The sequence below is a fragment of the Cyprinus carpio genome, chromosome A22, assembly GCF_018340385.1.
Source record: "Cyprinus carpio isolate SPL01 chromosome A22, ASM1834038v1, whole genome shotgun sequence".
Lineage (NCBI taxonomy): Eukaryota > Metazoa > Chordata > Actinopteri > Cypriniformes > Cyprinidae > Cyprinus > Cyprinus carpio.
The window spans coordinates 9,753,785-9,771,748 of record NC_056593.1 but is presented as its reverse complement, the minus strand read 5'-3'; the positions used below and the strand labels follow the sequence as shown (position 1 = coordinate 9,771,748).

Sequence of the window (17,964 nt, the reverse complement as noted above, 5' to 3'; positions counted from 1 at the left end):
CACTAGCCAATTTGGAGGGTTACTTTTCATAAGTTATGTTCACTCATTCATTTCTTGGGGAAGTTCATGCAAGCCAAATCTGCGCAGGTTTAATGCAAATACTGAACTCGTGAGACATCATGACATTATCGGGTATATTGTAAACCAAACAAAACACACCAAGAGAGTGCACGCACACTAAAAAAAATGAATCATTATGGTTTATTTTGTATACTGAACTAGTGAGACATCCTTTATTTGCATTTAGAGTGCGTTCTTTCACTGCATGATTAAATCTATTAATACCACTTACCAAAAAAAAAATTAAGTAAATTCAATGAAATTTTTTTCAGTCACATAACTTAGTGCGCGCACGCAGATTTAGAGTGGGCAGAAAATTTAAGATGATGTATATATTTATATAATTTAATATAGTTAAACAATATCACACAAGAGTGCTGTTTAAAAAAAATCAGCGTGGTTACAAATGTGATATTGATTTTATACAACAGTTCAGTAAACTACTGTATAAGTAATATCAAGAGACTTACGTTTTAGACACCATATTGGCTGTTTTTTTTTTTTTGTTTTTTTTTATCTATTTCGCCAATAAAAATCATTCCAAATACAGCCACAGCGCTGTTTTGCTTCTCTCGGCAACATGACCTTGTTTCGTTCCTGAATGAATCAACTGTTTAAATGATTCGGTTCAATCGCAATGACTCACTTATTAACAGTGACTTGCTGCCACCTACTGGCGGTTTTTTATTGTTTTAATTTTACATTTAAATGGTTAGTTCACCCAAAAATGAAAAATAGACTGTTTTACTTACCCTCGAAGCATCCTATGTGTATATGACTTTCTTCTTTCAGACGAATCCAGTCAGAGTTATATTAAAAATTGTCCTGGCTATTCCAAGCTCTATCATTGCAGTCAGCAGGTGTTGCAGTTGAACAGTCCACAAGTTGTCAAATAAAGTGTGCGCATACATAATAAAACGTGCTGCACATAATAAATAAAGGCCTTCTGTAGTGAATACATGCATTTTTGTATAAAAAATATCCATATTTCAAACGTAATAAACACTTTTCTCTCACTTCCTTTATCTGTCATACGCAGAAGCTGTTCCGGCGGATGACGCAGCACGTATTCGCAGAGCGCACATCTTTGAGATATGCTAGTGTCACGAGTTTGTTTATAGGAGCAAAGGAAGCAAAGTTTCCTTACTTTAGCAAAGGAAAAACAGTCTCCTCTTGGTTTATATCGAAATCCTCTTTCAATTTTCTTTGCAAATCCTCGGTTTGTACTTCTAATTTGTAATTCTGACACAAAATGATTTGCAACGGTTGCTTTGTCACATCCAGTGTAGACAGCCTCAAGCTGGCTGGTGAGTGAACATGTTCATTTCAATCCCTGGTTGTAACGTTATTTGTATAGCTTTGTTTACAGTTGCGTACGTTGCATATTATTTGTAGCTTTACTTTGTTTTATTTTAATAACTTACTCCGTCGTGAATATCTAACCTCTAATAATGTCATGACAACTTCAACTTATTTTTAACCATTTCGGCCCCTTCACCGTGCATTATGTGAACTCGCTTTGCACGTAGGATTTTTCGACTCTAGGTAACTGGTAAATAGCGTATTGTGAAACTGTTAATATAATCAAATCTGGGGTTTACAAAACAAAATCTGTTTCAGTTGTATTAAAAAGCAAATAAAAGGCTGTTCACTGGCAAGTTTCATTGTGACAGCTTGTTATTCTTTGTTGTCATTATGTGTGTAATGAACTGTATAATTTTCCTGGGCAATAATTTTCAAAAATAAACCAAACCTGAGTAAAAAGGTGCTAATTACCCCTAGTCTCCCCAATACTGAAATATTTAATATAATTATGACCTCCACTATGTCAACACTGAAATTATCCGCTAGGCTAGGCTTTCTCGTGTAGCTTGACATATTTCTGTACTAATTCCACTGGAACTGATTTGATGCCACACAGAGTGCTGTTTGTGTGTGCAAGCAGAAATTTTGTGCATTGCTCCTCATCAGCATGAAAAAGCTGCTGAGCAAGGATTGCTTTTAAGGTTATAGCTGTAGAACCAACCCTGCTGACTAGATCATATACATACAACGTATCCAAATGGAGATCTTGTAGGATAAGTTTTATTACCTATGAGACCATTCAATTATTCAAGAGAAAGTTCTGGCATGTATTACATTTAAGATGACATTTGTGTGGAACAGATGGATAGAACAAGGAAAATACTCCGGAATAAGAAAACTCTAGTTGCAGCGCATGAGATTTTTACAGTGAACGACAGAAGGCTAATAAACTGCGATGTTAAAGGTCTTGTTGTCTCAATACAGGTAGAATGGACCATGGTTTAATGATCTCAGCTTCATGCAATTTAAAGTTGTTTTTCTCATGAAGAATTCAGTTAGAGCCGTAGCTCCAGCAACTGAGACAATCAAGATGTTTCAAAGGCAAGGTCCTAACCTATGTGATTACCAAATTAACAGGAACCCACTGGAACACAGTTGTGCCAATTAAACAATTAATCTGTTTTGAAATGCACTTTTTCTAAAGGAATAGTTCACCCAGCATGAGTAAATGATGACGGAACTTCAATACTTGTGTGAACTATCCCTTCATTGTCAATGTTTTTGTTTTTTCTCAATCGGTTTAACTTAATTTCTTCTCATTGTTAGTTTGGCCCACAGGTGCAATGGAAAGGAAGTAGTCCGGCTCTCGTTTGCAACGCAGGGCGAGCAGTACAGGGCCAACTGCATACAACAGGTTGAGGAGGAGGACGGGCGCCAGGGTCGTGATGGGAATCCTGTACATTTCTGCAGTGCGTGGGTGCAGTGACGCTCCGATATGAGACCACTGGCACTGCGGTGGACAAAAGCACAAGATGTTATTTTTGTGGGTGAGAGTTTTATTTAATCAACAAGACAATTTTCACCTGGTAAATGAAAAATCAGGTGAAAAAAATCCATTAAATTCAAGGAAGGACCACATATTTTACAGAAGCCACTTTTGCCCACTTTGACTTGGGCCAATATGCAACCACCCAGGGATTTGTTTACCATACAGCAACGTAACATGTTGCTTAACCACCAAGGTATGATGCTTCGTTGGATAAATGACTTAAATAATCTGCAACTGTTTCACACTGGTCGCATCTCTGTTGTTTAAATCATGTTGGTTCAACAAGGACGTCACATGCAGGTGGAGTAATAACTTCTGCAAATCAATCGAAGCTTTCTCCAAATCGTAATTTGATGTTGCTGTAATGAACATGGCATCTGAGGACTACTTTACTATATTTGTTCCCCTCATTTCACTTTATTTGATGTTTGATTCAGTGCTTATTCCATTTTATGTCATACTCCAGGGTTTGCTTATGGGAGGGATGTCCTATCCTGGTCCTGTAGGGTCAATATGATATAGAGCTTAGCTCCCAAAGTACCTGCCTGGAAGATTCAGAAGACCTTGATTACTTTCAGGTGTGTTTAATTGGGATTGGAGCTAAATTCTGCAGGGCAGTGGTCCTCCAGGACCAGGACTGGACACCGCTGGCTGACATATTTATGCACATGTGTACTATTCAAAAACGCTGCTGTATATACAATCTATTTAAGTCAGCATGTCATACAATATGCCATGCTTTTAACCACAGGCTGAACGCTGTTGTTCCAACCATGCAAGTGCGATACAGTTTGCAATGTTCCTTAGAACTATGATTTCAGGAAGCACTGAATCAATGGATAATTTTGGTGAGGAAACTTGCAACCACAGTTGGCTAAAAATGCTTTTGGGAAACGCACCCCATAGCATCCATAACAACACAAATCCTAAGTTCTCGACATCCAAACACCACTCATGTTCCCTTAATAAAATACAAGAATCTAGTTTTATATCATACTTTTGTAAAGTTCAATGATGAGGGCACAATGAGGTCTTATCCAAGACCTTGAAATTTATTTTTAGAGGCTTCTGCCTATGGGTAAGTGTAGATGAATAGACCGCAATGACATCCTCTTAGCTTTTGAGGAGGCCTTCATTAGTATGTAAAGCTGGAGATCTACAGTGAAACTCTTAGAGAAACCCCAGTGAAGTCCTGTTCTACTGGAGGTCTTTGATTAGGAATGCTGACTGCTCAGGCCTCATACTGGGAATTAAAGGGGTGCTGGATGAGCTTGTTCAGACCAAAGCTTTGATCGTGGTACTGTTTGATGGTCCCTTTCTATAACATCACCATACAGTAGACAGAAATCTCAAGATTCTGCCAGAAACTGAGGAGGAAATAAAGTAGACCTCAACGGTTGTTTCTAACTTGAACCTTAGACATGTAATTTACAGTTTCTAAAAGATGTTTTCTTGCTTTCTTCTCACAGCTTTGACTCAGTATTGGATAAGTTTTTCGTGTCTTACCTGTAAAATAGCACCTGCAAAATATACCGTCCAATCAAGCATCCAAGTGCAGCCAGGTGTGCAAAGCCCATATGCAAATGAACCCAGCATTGGAAGTGCGTGGAATAGGAGCAGCAACATCTGGAGATGAAAAGACACCGTGCAACAAGTATTATTTCAATCTGTGTGTCAACACTACACACATTGCCTCTACACACCAGTGCTTTGATGGCAAATTAATGCAGTCCAACTCAATCCACAGGGGCACCACCGCTGCCGCAGCAATGCACTCCTGCTGAATACAGATCAGCCCGACTGCATCGAGTTCACACCATCATTCATACTTATTGAGGCTTACAAACATAAACATGGAAGCATTACCCACGATTAGACCCTAAACAGAGCCTTTTTGTGTTGCATAGCACGTGGTGTCTTTCAAGAAAGTTATAACAGGCTGTGAAAGTCATGTTTGCCCAATCATGGGATTCAGGTACACCTTTACACCTTAATTTATTTTTATTGCTTGATTGATAATGATACTGAAGGTGTGGGAATTAATATAAATATTCAAATAAAAATGTTTTTATAATGTATCTCAGATGAGAGATATGTGATATATATATATATATATATATATATATATATATATATATATATATATAGATATATAGATCAACTTTATTGTCATTGCACATGTGGGCACAAGGCAACGAAATACAGTATATATATATGTATTTATATTATTTTATATATAAAATAAGCACTTTCAGTTAAGAGTTTGAGATTTCAGAGTATGAGATTTGAATCGAATCAGTCACAGATATTTGAGTAGAAACATTACAAGGAATTTACCCTGCCCAATACATACTGTATAAATATTCTCACCAACACCTGGGCATCCCTGAGTGCACAGGTATTATGCGATCGAAGCAGGGCTATGTCCTCTGTACAAACATACATGTTTGTGCACCCTCGTTCCTTATCAAACACATTAGCACACATGTCACACTCTCTCCTTGTTTGATTTGATGGAGGGGCTCATCCAGGACTCATGGGTGGGATTAGTTTATCAAGTTCTCACAGCACATCTCCTGCCTGATAGATGGGCCACCATTGTGCCTGGGTTCCAGCTAGAACAAGAACTTTTGATAACCTATTGACCAAGCTAAAACCCCAATCTAAACAAAAACAAAGGTACCCTCAATAATAGAACGGTTGAGACAATGGGGATATTCTTGGACTACCCAAGGTGACAATAAGCCACCCATCTTATTGAGTGCTAATGATGAGTAATACCTATCTAGAAGGTACTGTTACAGTCATTTAGAGGAGCATAATGCTATAAAGCTTAAGGTATTAAGAAGCAAAGTATGCTTGAGGGCTGCCATGAGCAGATCTACCTGAATGTGTTGTCCTGAAACTGACTGAATGTGATTACTTGAGAGTATGTGAATATGTACTCACCATAACTTTGGGGAAGCCCACAGGATCCTTCAAATATGGTTCATACTCTGTCACATATCTGTTGAGGATTTCTAAAGGGCAATCAAGTACGGCCTGTATGGATAAAGATGTGAGTTTCTTTGTCCCAACAGATTTTTGCTGGATTATGGAGATTATAAGCAAATGTAAGGTGAGCACAAACTTACCAGTCCTCTAAAGATAGTGAAACCCATGGCAGCCACTAGATAAACCACAAAGAGAAGATCCAGGGGGCGCCAGATTAAGGCTTTTTTCTGCTCACGTTCAGCCTGATGGATACAAGCACCATTGTTTAAATGTTCATGATTCTGTAAGGAAAATACTAACCACTGACCAAGGTCAATGGTGTCTGGTTCTTCACCTTGGATGCACCCACAAGAGGCATATCCCTTGGTCTTGAGAACAAGGAAACTGCTCCCCATATGGGCACCAACAGAAATGGCATGTTGAGCCAGAAGGCAGGATTGATCTCTGAGTCATTTTTACCTGCATATATAATGTATTTGAGAAGCATCTTATGTAATGTTCAGCAGGAATTTGTGATCGTTTTTAACTTTGACTCACCAACCACGATTCCAGGTACAAACACAATCATGTTGGCACAAAGTGATCCAGCCCAGAAAAGACCCAATGTGCGGTATTGTTGCCTGGGATGATAGGAAACACTAATTTAGGAAAATTCAGCATGTTCTTTCATGTCATGTTCTTGCCAGATAGTGACAAAACCTTATTTCAACTTGATCCAATCCTTAAAAATTATTATCCAATCCTTTAAGTCTATGTTCTGAACGGGCTAATTTTTTGGTTAGAGTACTGAATAGCATACGGAATTTACAAACCTGTTTGACATGCGGTGTATTAGCATCAGGTAGAGGATGAAGTGCACTATACCGTCCCAGTAGCACATCATGATAGCATATGGTGTGCCGAGATACGGCTCCCCCTGGAGAACCAGCAAAACCCTCGTCAGACAGATTTACACTGGGTAGCCTAATGGATAACATTAATTTCATCATACTGACTGTTTTCTGGTAGAACTCCATGAACCCTGAGGTGTAGCCATCGTATTCTAGAGCGCTCGTAAGATCAATGACACACGTGAAGGAAAACTCTGCAAAAACTAAACAAAAAAATGTATTACGTATACACAAAAACACTCTGTTCTTTTGTTTAGTGTTGAAATGTATTTGTTTTTGAGTGCCTCAGATGTTGTAGTGTATATACGTCAGTGAGACATAAGTGAGACATGTCTTCAACGTGGTGATATTTCTATAGAATACTCGATTCTGATTGGTCAGTTGTGGATGGTCCTGTGGAATACTTGATTCTGACCAGTCAACTGAGGGTGGTCCTATGGAATACTCGATTCTGATTGGTCAGTTGTGGGTGGCCCTTTGAAAAACTTGATTTTGATTGGTCATTGGTGGCGGTCCTATGGAATACTTGATTCTGATTGGTCAATTGTGGGCAATCCTATGGAATACTTGATTCTGATTGGTCAGTTGTGGGCGGTCCTCTGAAATACTCAATTCTGATTGGTCATTTGTGGGCAGTCCTATGGAATTCTCGATTCTGATTGGTCAGTTGTGGGCGATCCTATGGAATACTTGATTCTGATTGGTCAGTTGTGGGCGGTCCTATGGAATACTCAATTCTGATTGGTAATTTCTGTGCAGCCCTCTGGAATACTTGATTCTGATTGGTCCATCGTGACATTCAATGGTCTCAAATCTAATATCCGCCATCAATAGCAATGCTGAACTGTATATCGGTCTTCTTGGTTGACTGTTTTGTAGGCTATGTTGTAGACTATATAATATACAGGTAGGATTACAACATAATTTGAACTAAAATTAATATTCAAACATACACTTATTTATGTATTTGGCGAGTAGTCATGAAATAAGTGGAATATTATACAGTCAGTCACATAATCGTATGGCTATATATTTTCTTTATGCAAAACTGGTCTGCAATCAGACAATAGAACATTTTCTTCCTCATAAAGTGACAAACTGCTCTTGTCTATAATGAAAGAGAAATTTTCAGACACTTTGTTCAGTTTTAATTGCAGGCTTTGTAAGAAAACGCATCTCTCCCCCAGTGGGATTATGAGCTCTTCCTTGGTTCTTTTAAAACAGTGAATTGAAATGTTTTCATTTTTAACTCTAAGCCTTCTGTGATGTGCCAAGTGAAAAACTTCACTAATAAGATGTTGCAACTGCCCTGTCAAGAGTTAACTAGCCTATACCTTTATTCCCACTCTCTTTATTAAGAAGATTTCACTCTTACCGACTATTGATTTCTGGCAAGGTGGAAGAGGATAATGATATCTGCTAGTGGAGGTGTGAACAAGAATTTATATATGGAGCCACGTGGTGTTTTGTTTTTTTTTTTTTTTTTTTTTTTTTTTTTTCAGGTCTAAAGTGCAGCTGTGCCAAAAGGGCACTTTGCGGAGACAGCAAATATCCCTTGTGGCATTTTTTTAAGTGTCTGGGTGACAAATAATGAGTGGCAGGGGACATGAAGAAGGAAAAGTCTTAAGGGTGAAAGAAAAAATAATGACTGTAAATGTCACCACTGAAAGCTCAGGCTTAGATTTAACCGAATAGTTCACCCAGACATGAAAAATCTGTCATCATTTACTTCACCCTTATGTCTCTCCAAAACTATATGACTTTGTATTTTCCATGGCTCACAATGGAGATGTTTAGGGGATGTTTAAGCTCCAAAAAGCTTGACATGATGGTAAGTAGCCTAACCGATAATTTTCAGTTTAGGTGAAATGTTCCTTTCATAATCTTCTTTTCCAAGCGAACTTTTCCAAATGGTTCATTGAGAAGGAAAACATGGGTGAAAAAAAAGTAAAGACTGGTGTGTTATTATAACAAATACTTTTGTATCCAATTTCATGGTTGGATTGCTAGACTTGATATTGTCCAGTGTCATTCTTCTAGCATCCACAAGTATATGACAGACAGCTTCGTAGATATAACGGCTCAAAGAAAAGTGCTGTATTGCTGTCCACCAAGCACAGATGCACAGTCTGATACTGACATTCTCACTCTCCATCTTTCTCGCTTCCCATTTTTCTCCACAAGCCCTTTTAATCCGTAGGGGTCTTGGTTTAGTTTACCTGCATTACAGGTGCGATAGTGGAATTATCGTCTCCTTCATCATGGCAGGGGTGGAATGACTTGCTGTGCCAGATGACATTGTCACCTCTCAGTCACTCTAACCCATAATAACACTAATATCTTAAGCTGAATTTCTAGCATTATATTGCGAAAGCTCGCATTTTTCTATTGTGTCCAAATACAAAGCAGATTTGGCAATGCACAAAAGAGTTTGTGTTTATTGATTTGGGGATTTTGTTTGGTGTTTCTTCAGCTATAGCCACACTAACCTCTCATAAAGCATATACTTTTCAGATTGTCACAGAAGAATACCTCCCCTTTTTTTCACACAATAGTGGAATATTCCTGAACCTTTACTACAGTGAGAGTAAATGTCAATGAAATGCCACTCTCAGCATTCCACAGATACTAATGAGTTTAAATTGCTTCATTCAGTGAAGCAACAAAACATTAAAGTAATTCATGCAGATGTATGTGACCTTAAACAGGTGTTTTTAAGATTTGATCATATTTCTGGTCATTTGTAATTTGTTTTTTAGGGTCAGAAAGAAATGAGGATATGATGCATATTTCAAAAGTTAACCAATCAAATCAGTGTCAGAGCTCATACCATAAAACAAAGGATCTTTAGGAGGATTGTAGCGAGTAGCGAGGTAGACCAAGAGGAACACTGCCACAAGAACAGCCACTCCAATTTCCAGAATAACCACTGGCCTGTAAATCCAAAATATTATGAACATGAGTGAACATAATATCTGATTTAATTTGCAGTGCCTGACCACAGTCTGTAAAACGTGGTCAGATGTCAATCATTTTACGCATTTGATGTTTTCATGAGTTTGCAGGGTGCGAAATGGTTGCAATTTCTCTTCTGACAAGACCGACGACAAGTGTTTTAAAGGCGCTTGAAACAGATTTTTTTTTTAACAAATATACCTCTTATTGCTACTATTATCATAGTACTATTGATAAGTATTACATATTTAATCAAGAATATATATATATATATATATATATATATATAGTTGACATTTGAGGCTTAATACTATAGAAAAGCACTAAAGGTTTTTCAGTTAGAGTGTTTTCAGCTTGTTTATTTTCATGTAAATATAAGGCATGCAGTTGCATCAAACAGTGGTATAAACATCATTCAATGTAAATTGTGATAATCGTAATTAATAATTGCAATTACAATTTCAAGGGAATAATCGACAATTATGACTCCCTACACCATTTCTGATTACTTTTGCATAACGTCTTGTCCCCAGTTTCTACACACCTATGTGTATAGGTCATTTTCTTTCCTGTCTTTAGTAAGTGAGTAGAGATGAATGGTTTGGCAGCAAGAACTGTAATTATTCCAACACCCAGAGCACCAAATGAGATGGCAGAGCACATGACGTGATTACTGTTGAATGAGGAGCTTTTCAAACAGAGAACATGTCTTATTGTCGACATGTGAGTCAATAAAGCCTCCAACAGAGACTGTGGTTGTTTCACATTTTAAATGAATAAATATTGGTGCTATTCTGTATTAGTAACTACTACATCACTTTGTGTTGTCACTAAAATATTTACATTTTTACATTTACATTTACAGTGCATTCAGGCTACACATTTATTTATTTATTTATTTATTTATTTATTTATTTTTACCAGTCTGAAAATAGTGCATATTTATAGGCTATATTTGAACAATCATTCAAAGCATATTGTATGTTTTATAAACAGTGAACTAAGCATGTATTTGACCTGGCTTGTATTGCTTTGGAGCTCCTACATCATTTAAATGGGTGTAATGTTGTGAATTTAATATTCTTTTTCTAATTAAATTATAATAAACCTATTGTTTTTTTTTCTATCAATAAAAGCAGTAGCTTATAAAAAAAAAAACTTTTTTTTTTACTTTCTTGTTAAAGTAATAACAGAAATGCTGTAAATCAATGTATGATTGTTATTTTGTGAATAATACCATATGCTTTCACTGCCCTCAAGTGGAAGAGATAAAGAAATAAGAGACATCTGACTAATAATCTGAAAGTTCAGCATGTTTAATGTGATGATTCATGCAAAATGAATTCTAACACTATTCCTTTAAGTCTACTAATTGTACTCATATTATAACCTATGTTCTCCATAACAATTCAAGCATAATTATTTTAATCATATTATATTTTATTTTATTAATTGTACTCATATTATAACCTATGTAGCTCCTACATCATTTAAATGGGTGTAATGTTGTGAATTTGTAATATTATTTTTCTAATTAAAATTATAATAAACCTATTGTTTTTTTTTTTCTATCAATAAAAGCAGTAGCTTATAAAAAAAAAAAAAAACTTTTTTTTTTTTTACTTTCTTGTTAAAGTAATAACAGAAATGCTGTAAATCAATGTATGATTGTTATTTTGTGAATAATACCATATGCTTTCACTGCCCTCAAGTGGAAAGAGATAAAGAATAAGAGACCATCTGACTAATAGATCTGAAAAAGTTCAGCATGTTTAATGTGATGATTCATGCAAAATGAATTCTAACACTATTCCTTTAAGTCTACTAATTGTACTCATATTATAACCTATGTTCTCCATAACAATGTCTAAATAAGAGTCAAATTTAAAGTACAGATACAGATGGACTGCTATTAAACAACTGCAAATGATTTGACCAAAGAGGTTATTCTTACAAGAATACTCACTCTTGAAATGCTGGAACATTGTTCATAGTATAAAGGACACCAAGAGCCGTCAGGGAAAATAGAAAGACGCATATCTCCTGTACCATGATGTTCGATATTCAGTTATTCAGTCCAAGGCTCCACAGAAGAAAATCTACAAGTTGTTAGAGTAAGATTAACAATATTAGCGTTCAATTCTATATATCACTATTACATCCGAATTTACGTTTGGAAGTCTTGGGGACTTTGCAAGTCAATAAATATTATGCAGGTCTCTTGTGGTATAGTCAAAAATAAGCATCTACTTACCAGTGACACCCTCTCCAAAAATTGTGCATAACCCAATTTACAACGGCCCTGTGGGGTCCACGTTATTGTAGGAGAATAATCGAGCCAAACAAAGGCGCTTTTGGAAAAGTACATAATTTGATTTGGTCATACATTTACATAATCGTGTTTACTTTTGGTCTAATTTGTCTTATGCCTATGTGCCAAAAAAGGAAAGCTCTGCCTAAGCTGCGACAGACAAAGAGGCTTTTGTGTGGTTATGTGTTGTTCTGTAAACTCAAGAATGTCCTTGTGAAGTGGACTAAGGAGATTTCTAACGTAATTTGGTAGATTACTGGGTTAACAGTATTTGCTAGAAATACTAAATTATTATGGGGCCTATAATTACTCTTACAAGCAGAATTTATGAAGTAGTAGCATTACTGTAGTACTTTACCATCCTATTCTGTAGGCTACTATAGTGTAATCGATCTATAGTAGGAGTGACGACAAGTGACTGCAAGAGGAGAGAGGACCAGGCCTGAACTATTTATGCTATAGTTTTACTTTCGTTTTGGTTATTACATTTATGTTGAACATCTGCCGGTTCCCGCCTCCTCATTTCCTGAACATTTAACTTTGTAACAAGACTGTAAATCAAACCAAAGTAACATTCAGTGCTGTTTTACATGAAGGAAAAATATGAGGGTATTTCCACTGCTTTATTAGCATAGTTCACTAAAATACTATATAAAAGTACATAGGATACATATTAATATCTAGACAGACATTTATATTTATCTAGATGTATACAATGACCAAAAAATCAAGAACATATGCACCAATTCCCATATTTGTTTATACAGCAAGCATTGTAACAAACTGTATATTTTTATTCAAAACTTCACCCTGAATTTCAGTTCCTGAAGCAAACAAGCTAAAAACAAACAAGAAAACTAAAGTCTCACATAATTTATGAAACACAAATCCTTCCAGCTAATTAAGACTAATAGAGAAACAACCAGAAATGATGATATTTTTAAGAATCACGATCCCACAAGCAGTAAATGTTCCCACATAACCCATCAAGGTTGATGAGATGGTTGTGAGAATTCTTTCCTCACACCTCTCTCAGCAGAATTCCATAAGGCCGAATTGAGTTTTCCACAATTGCTTTTTCTTTTTCACGAGAAGTGCCGTCAGGAATCTCAATCAGCCAGTAATCGTTCCTATCACACACTTTCCTCATTTTTGGATTGATTCTGTTCTGCAACAGGACTTGGTATCTTTTTTCTTTTTTGTTTATTTGTATGTAATTATTTTTGTGTTTTTAGGCTGCTTCTTGGTTTTTATTGTGGGTTGGAGTAAATCTTCTATAATACCGTTGTCTAGGGCCTGTTTCGTAATTGGATTCAATGATGGATTTAGCACTTAACAAGCTGGTTCCATGATAGGACACCGGCCACTCACCAGCCACAGAGTCACTCCTCCATCTGTTTCTGCCCAACCAGGCATTTCCATCAGGATACTTATCCAGGACTTTCAAAGCAATGCGTTTCCACCCAAAAGGACGCATGTATCGCTCATTCCCACGTGTAAAAGCGGTGTTATCTTTTACATTTGTGCAATCGTAGTCAAATTGTGGGTCAAAGAATTTGTCCATATTTCACAAAAAGCTCCTTGCAAGAACCTGTTTTGAGAATGTCCAGTGGGTGTTGAGGCTTGGGAGTAGGAACCTTTGATGAGTTCTTGGTCATCCTTCCCTTTGGCTCTTTTTCCAAATCATTGTAAGCCTTCACAGCAACACCTGTGAAGCTAGACAATGCCTGCAGAAAACATTGGTGTGCACTAGAGCCATCCTCACTTCGATCAGGAAAGACAAAAAAGCTGAGAAAATGAGAGCCTCAAAGCAAAGAAAGAGGTATTTATATACAGACTCAAAAATAGTTGGCACTGTATGGGGGGGAAAGTGGTTTATTTTCCTGGAATTCAAGTTTTTCTGATCTTGAAAAAAATCCCCCCTATGAGGAACTGAATTTGTTGGTTCTGCATACCACAAGTTTTCTTCCAAAGCTTTTCAGGTTTTTATCACATTTTTGAAGCTTACATTAAAACATTTTTTTATCTTCTAGCTTCCTTCTAAACTAGAGATGAACATTCATGAACGACTCAAAAGTATGGAAGACTGTTTCCTCCATGGAATTAACATTTTTAAAGTTAATTGAGACATTTTATCTCACAGTTCTGATGTTTGTCTCACAATTTGTCACAGCTTAGTAAAAAGAATCGTGATGCTATTAAAAAACATTGTGAAAAACTCGCAGTTCTCAAACAAAAAAAGTAAGAAACATGAGATAAAAAAATTACATTCACTTTTTTTATTTTTTATTCTGTGGTGAAAAAAAAGTTAAATGTAAACAGAATTCTGAGAAAAAAAAAGTCAGAACTGTGAGATATAAACTCAAAATTGTGAGATTAAAAAGTCACAAATACCATTATGAATGAAAGACTCGGGACGTGATGATCATCATTTACTGTATGTATCTTACAATTTATCATTGGCTGCATTGTAATTATTTCCTAATTCAGAATATGATCAAAAATTGTGTTTGATTGTGTATTGAATATATTACATTTTAACTAGGCTCAAATGATCGAAATGACAAGATTCAAAGATCCAAAGATCAAGTCAGTAAAATTATCTGATCTTATCGTCACTACTGCGTACGAGCAAAGTTAGCTACACACAACACAGCTTGTATAAAGAGTGCTTATATTATTTATGTTTAATTGTCTGTTGTTGTTATGGTGTGGAGGAAAGAAAAAATATTTTATTTAATTTAGTGTGCTTCTGTTATTTTCTCAAAAATCATTTTTTGTTGTTTTTGTTTTCTGTAGCCTAAATCATGAGTTCTCACAAGTAATATTTGGACTACTTGTATTGTTCTTTAATGGTGTTTTTTGGAGCTTGTAAGTGCCAGACTATGTTGTTGTTTTGAAAGGAGCATAAATGAACATAACATATGGATTTGTATTGGTTGTTTTTTGTTGTGACCTTGTATTTGGTAGTTTCATTTTTGTGTGTAATTTTTGTTTTTTTTTTGATATTTTTTTTTCCGTTTTTGATATATTTTTTGTGTTATAGGTCTTTGGGTGCTCCTTGAATTGCTCTGGCCTGATCTTAGTAGGGCAGAATGCTCCTGTTTGCTTTTGGACACGGTTAAGAAAGATAATCAGTTTAGCTCTGTTGTTTGAGAAAGAGATTAAGAATTTTAAGCCATACAATCTCTTGCACTACCAGAATATCAGCATTACTTTTTAGAGTAAATTCCAAACATTACTTCCTTTTCTGAATTCTTTATGAAAAAAGAAGGCCGGGGGCAAACGCACAAAACATTTCTTAATTTATTGTACACTTATTCAGCATTACACACAATGGTTTTCTATTTGAATAAGAAAAACGGGTGTGATTGTATCATTTTATTAGTACTTGAAATCAAAAAGAACAAAACGATTGTGAAGGTATGAAATTGATCACGTGACTTTGGGTCAGGGGCGCCCTCGTGATTCTCATCCATGGTAAGCAGAATAAATAAATGTAATCAAAGGTCACTGGGCCCAGTGGCTTTACATTCAGCCATCCTACTTAAATCTCTGTCACACTGTAAACTGTGCACAGTTATTATTAAGTATAGAAGTTAGACATAAGTTCTCAATTTTGTTGGTGAAAGTTGCTTGCAGACAGTTCCACCTACTGGCCGAAACAAGTACTGTTCAACAGCAGGCTAAATAAACTCCAAATAAAAGTGGAATTTTGTGTTCCACTGCTGCTTTTACACACACACACACACACACACACACACACACACACACACACACACACACACACACACACACACACTTTCTGGTTTGTTATCCTTGTGGAGACTCTCCATAGGCGTAATGGTCTTATACTATACAAACCGTATATTCTGTAGCCTATGCCTAAACAAACCCCTCACAGAACTAATTCTGTTTGATTTATAAGCTTGAATTATACCTCAATTTAGGTACCCACGGTGACACGAGTCCCCATGAGTCAGAGTGTCCCCACCAGAATAGAAACACACACACACACACACACACACGTACGTGTAGCCTACTTAGCTATCTAAATGTGGACATTACAAAGACTTCTATTGTTTTTATATAAAGTTAATTATAGATTTTAAGATAATCCTAACCTACTGCCTAAACCTACTCCTCAAAGAAAATTTGTTTACTTTATTTTTATACCAGTTTTATACGTCCCCAAAGAGAAGTTTTTGGAGATTTTGTCAGGTTTAGCACACTTTTGGGTACAAATTTCTCCCCAAAATAAGATTATAGGCACACACACACACACACACACACACACACACACACACACTAGTCAAGCTTGACTATTGTGCTAGTTTGACTATTTTCAGGGTCTCTTAAACTGCATGTCAAGACAGCCTACAACTTGACCTTGTGCGTTTTTTCATTCTGTTGCACAGGGCAAATGCGTGTAAACGGTCCCTTTGTTCATTCAGCTGACTGCAGTTCTGTGTGAACACCGGATTTAAGCTCAAAGCTATTTGAGGATCTGCAATGACTGTGAAGATTTTAAGTTATTAGAATAAGGTCAATTTGATCTTTTTATTTTTTGTTTTTGTTTTTGTTTTATATGTAATGTTGTTTTGTTTTTTTCAGTATTTCCAATGTCTCAGATTTATAATTGACCTGTGAGGGCTGCATTACTGTTAAAGAATAATCAAGCCAAACAAAACTTATTCATTCATTCATAAATTTGGTCTACCAGTTGGTTTGCGTGCTACAAAAGCAAAAGTAACTACAGGTCTAGCGATTTTTAATTTTTAGAATAGAATAGAATAGAATAGAATAGAATAGAATAGAATAGAATAGAATAGAATAGAATAGAATAGAATCTTGACCTTATATAAGATAAAAACAAACGTCTATTTAGCTCTGTATCCACCAGGGCGCGCAACAAACGAAGAAATTATTAATACCTAAAATAGTCTAAAACACTCTCAAACATATTTTATACATCATCAAATTGTATATATATATATATACATATATATATAAAACATTTTCTTCGAGACTACCTGACTACAAAAATACGACAATTCCTTAATTCAATCGTAGTTTGTTAATAATAGATTCTGATGCTTCTGCGAGTGAGAGACGCGACGCAAACGCGAAGCTAGAAAGTTCTCTTTAGAATCCACCAATCACTTCAACGCGGCAATGTGCACGTCGCCATTGATTGGTCAGTGGGTGTTGACGTAAGAGTCCTGACCGTAGCGTCGCGTCCCATACACTAGCTAGTAGCTTCGCGTCCAGACAGACGTGTCAGTTAAAGCAGCCGCGGAAGTATCGGCTTTCAGTTCAACATGGTTTCAAGTGTGACGAGCTGAGGAAAACCAGGGCTATTATCTGTCTCACCACTCCCAAGCCGTCAAACCAGGAAAAAGACTTGGGAAATATATTCAAGAGCTGCTTTTATTCAAGTAAGCAAATCTTAAGTTCTGTTCCTGTCAAAGAGTTTTGAGAGTTGTTTGTGTACCGGTTTCTAAATCGTTCTGCGCATGCGCTGTACATATGCGTAACGTATTTGAGAGCGTCACTTACGAAAACTTCAGGTTATTTAACGTTTAATGTAATTTTTTGTATTGTTTTATGTCTTACTGGATTTATAACAGTGTTAGTTTGAATAGTTAGCTTTGATGTCGTAAGTGCTTGTTATAAAGAGTCACTAAGGGTCGAATTAAGTTTTGTGAGGCAAATATGAATTTAACGTAACGTTACCTGGTAGGTTAGTGTTGGGTAATATGGCATGACCACTTTGGTAAATATTGCTAATAAGCAGATTAAAATACTAAAATAACTACTTGTTTATTGTGTTGACGTTTCTATTAGAGGAGTTGAACTTTCTGTTTTCATTTCTGTCGTATCTGTCTTTCCTTATAGCT

The 17,964-nt window shown here is 36.3% G+C and overlaps 2 protein-coding genes across 2 annotated transcripts in view; one reads left to right on the top strand and one right to left on the bottom strand.

Annotated features, from left to right (window-relative positions):
* Positions 1-2,123: 2,123 nt before the first annotated feature.
* tm6sf2b (transmembrane 6 superfamily member 2b) lies at positions 2,124-12,678 on the bottom strand. The gene is made up of 11 exons (XM_042711821.1): positions 12,008-12,678; positions 11,720-11,852; positions 9,629-9,732; positions 6,904-7,001; positions 6,721-6,824; positions 6,446-6,528; positions 6,243-6,367; positions 6,049-6,150; positions 5,864-5,956; positions 4,421-4,540; positions 2,124-2,875 (listed from the first exon to the last, which is right to left on the bottom strand). Exons 2-11 carry the CDS (start codon positions 11,803-11,805, stop codon positions 2,666-2,668), a joined length of 1,125 nt encoding a protein of 374 aa, XP_042567755.1. The 5' UTR covers positions 11,806-11,852; positions 12,008-12,678; the 3' UTR covers positions 2,124-2,665.
* Positions 12,679-17,299: 4,621 nt separating this feature from the next.
* Positions 17,300-17,964, top strand: part of LOC109071877 (protein strawberry notch homolog 2-like) — a 44,148-nt gene continuing 43,483 nt past the window's right edge. The window contains exon 1 of the mRNA XM_042711816.1: positions 17,300-17,502. The gene's annotated coding sequence lies outside the window, so the exon portion shown is untranslated. The remainder of the gene's footprint in view (positions 17,503-17,964) is intronic.

Bases quoted from the DNA above. Each gene is read 5' to 3' on its own strand.
- tm6sf2b (XM_042711821.1), bottom strand. From the start codon at position 11,805: ATGGTACAGGAGATATGCGTCTTTCTATTTTCCCTGACGGCTCTTGGT. The intron at 6,825-6,903 runs GTCAGTATGATG...CTGGTTCTCCAG, and splicing joins TGGAGTTCTACCAGAAAACA to GGGGAGCCGTATCTCGGCAC. The intron at 6,529-6,720 runs GTTTGTAAATTC...CTATCATCCCAG, and splicing joins ATACACCGCATGTCAAACAG to GCAACAATACCGCACATTGG.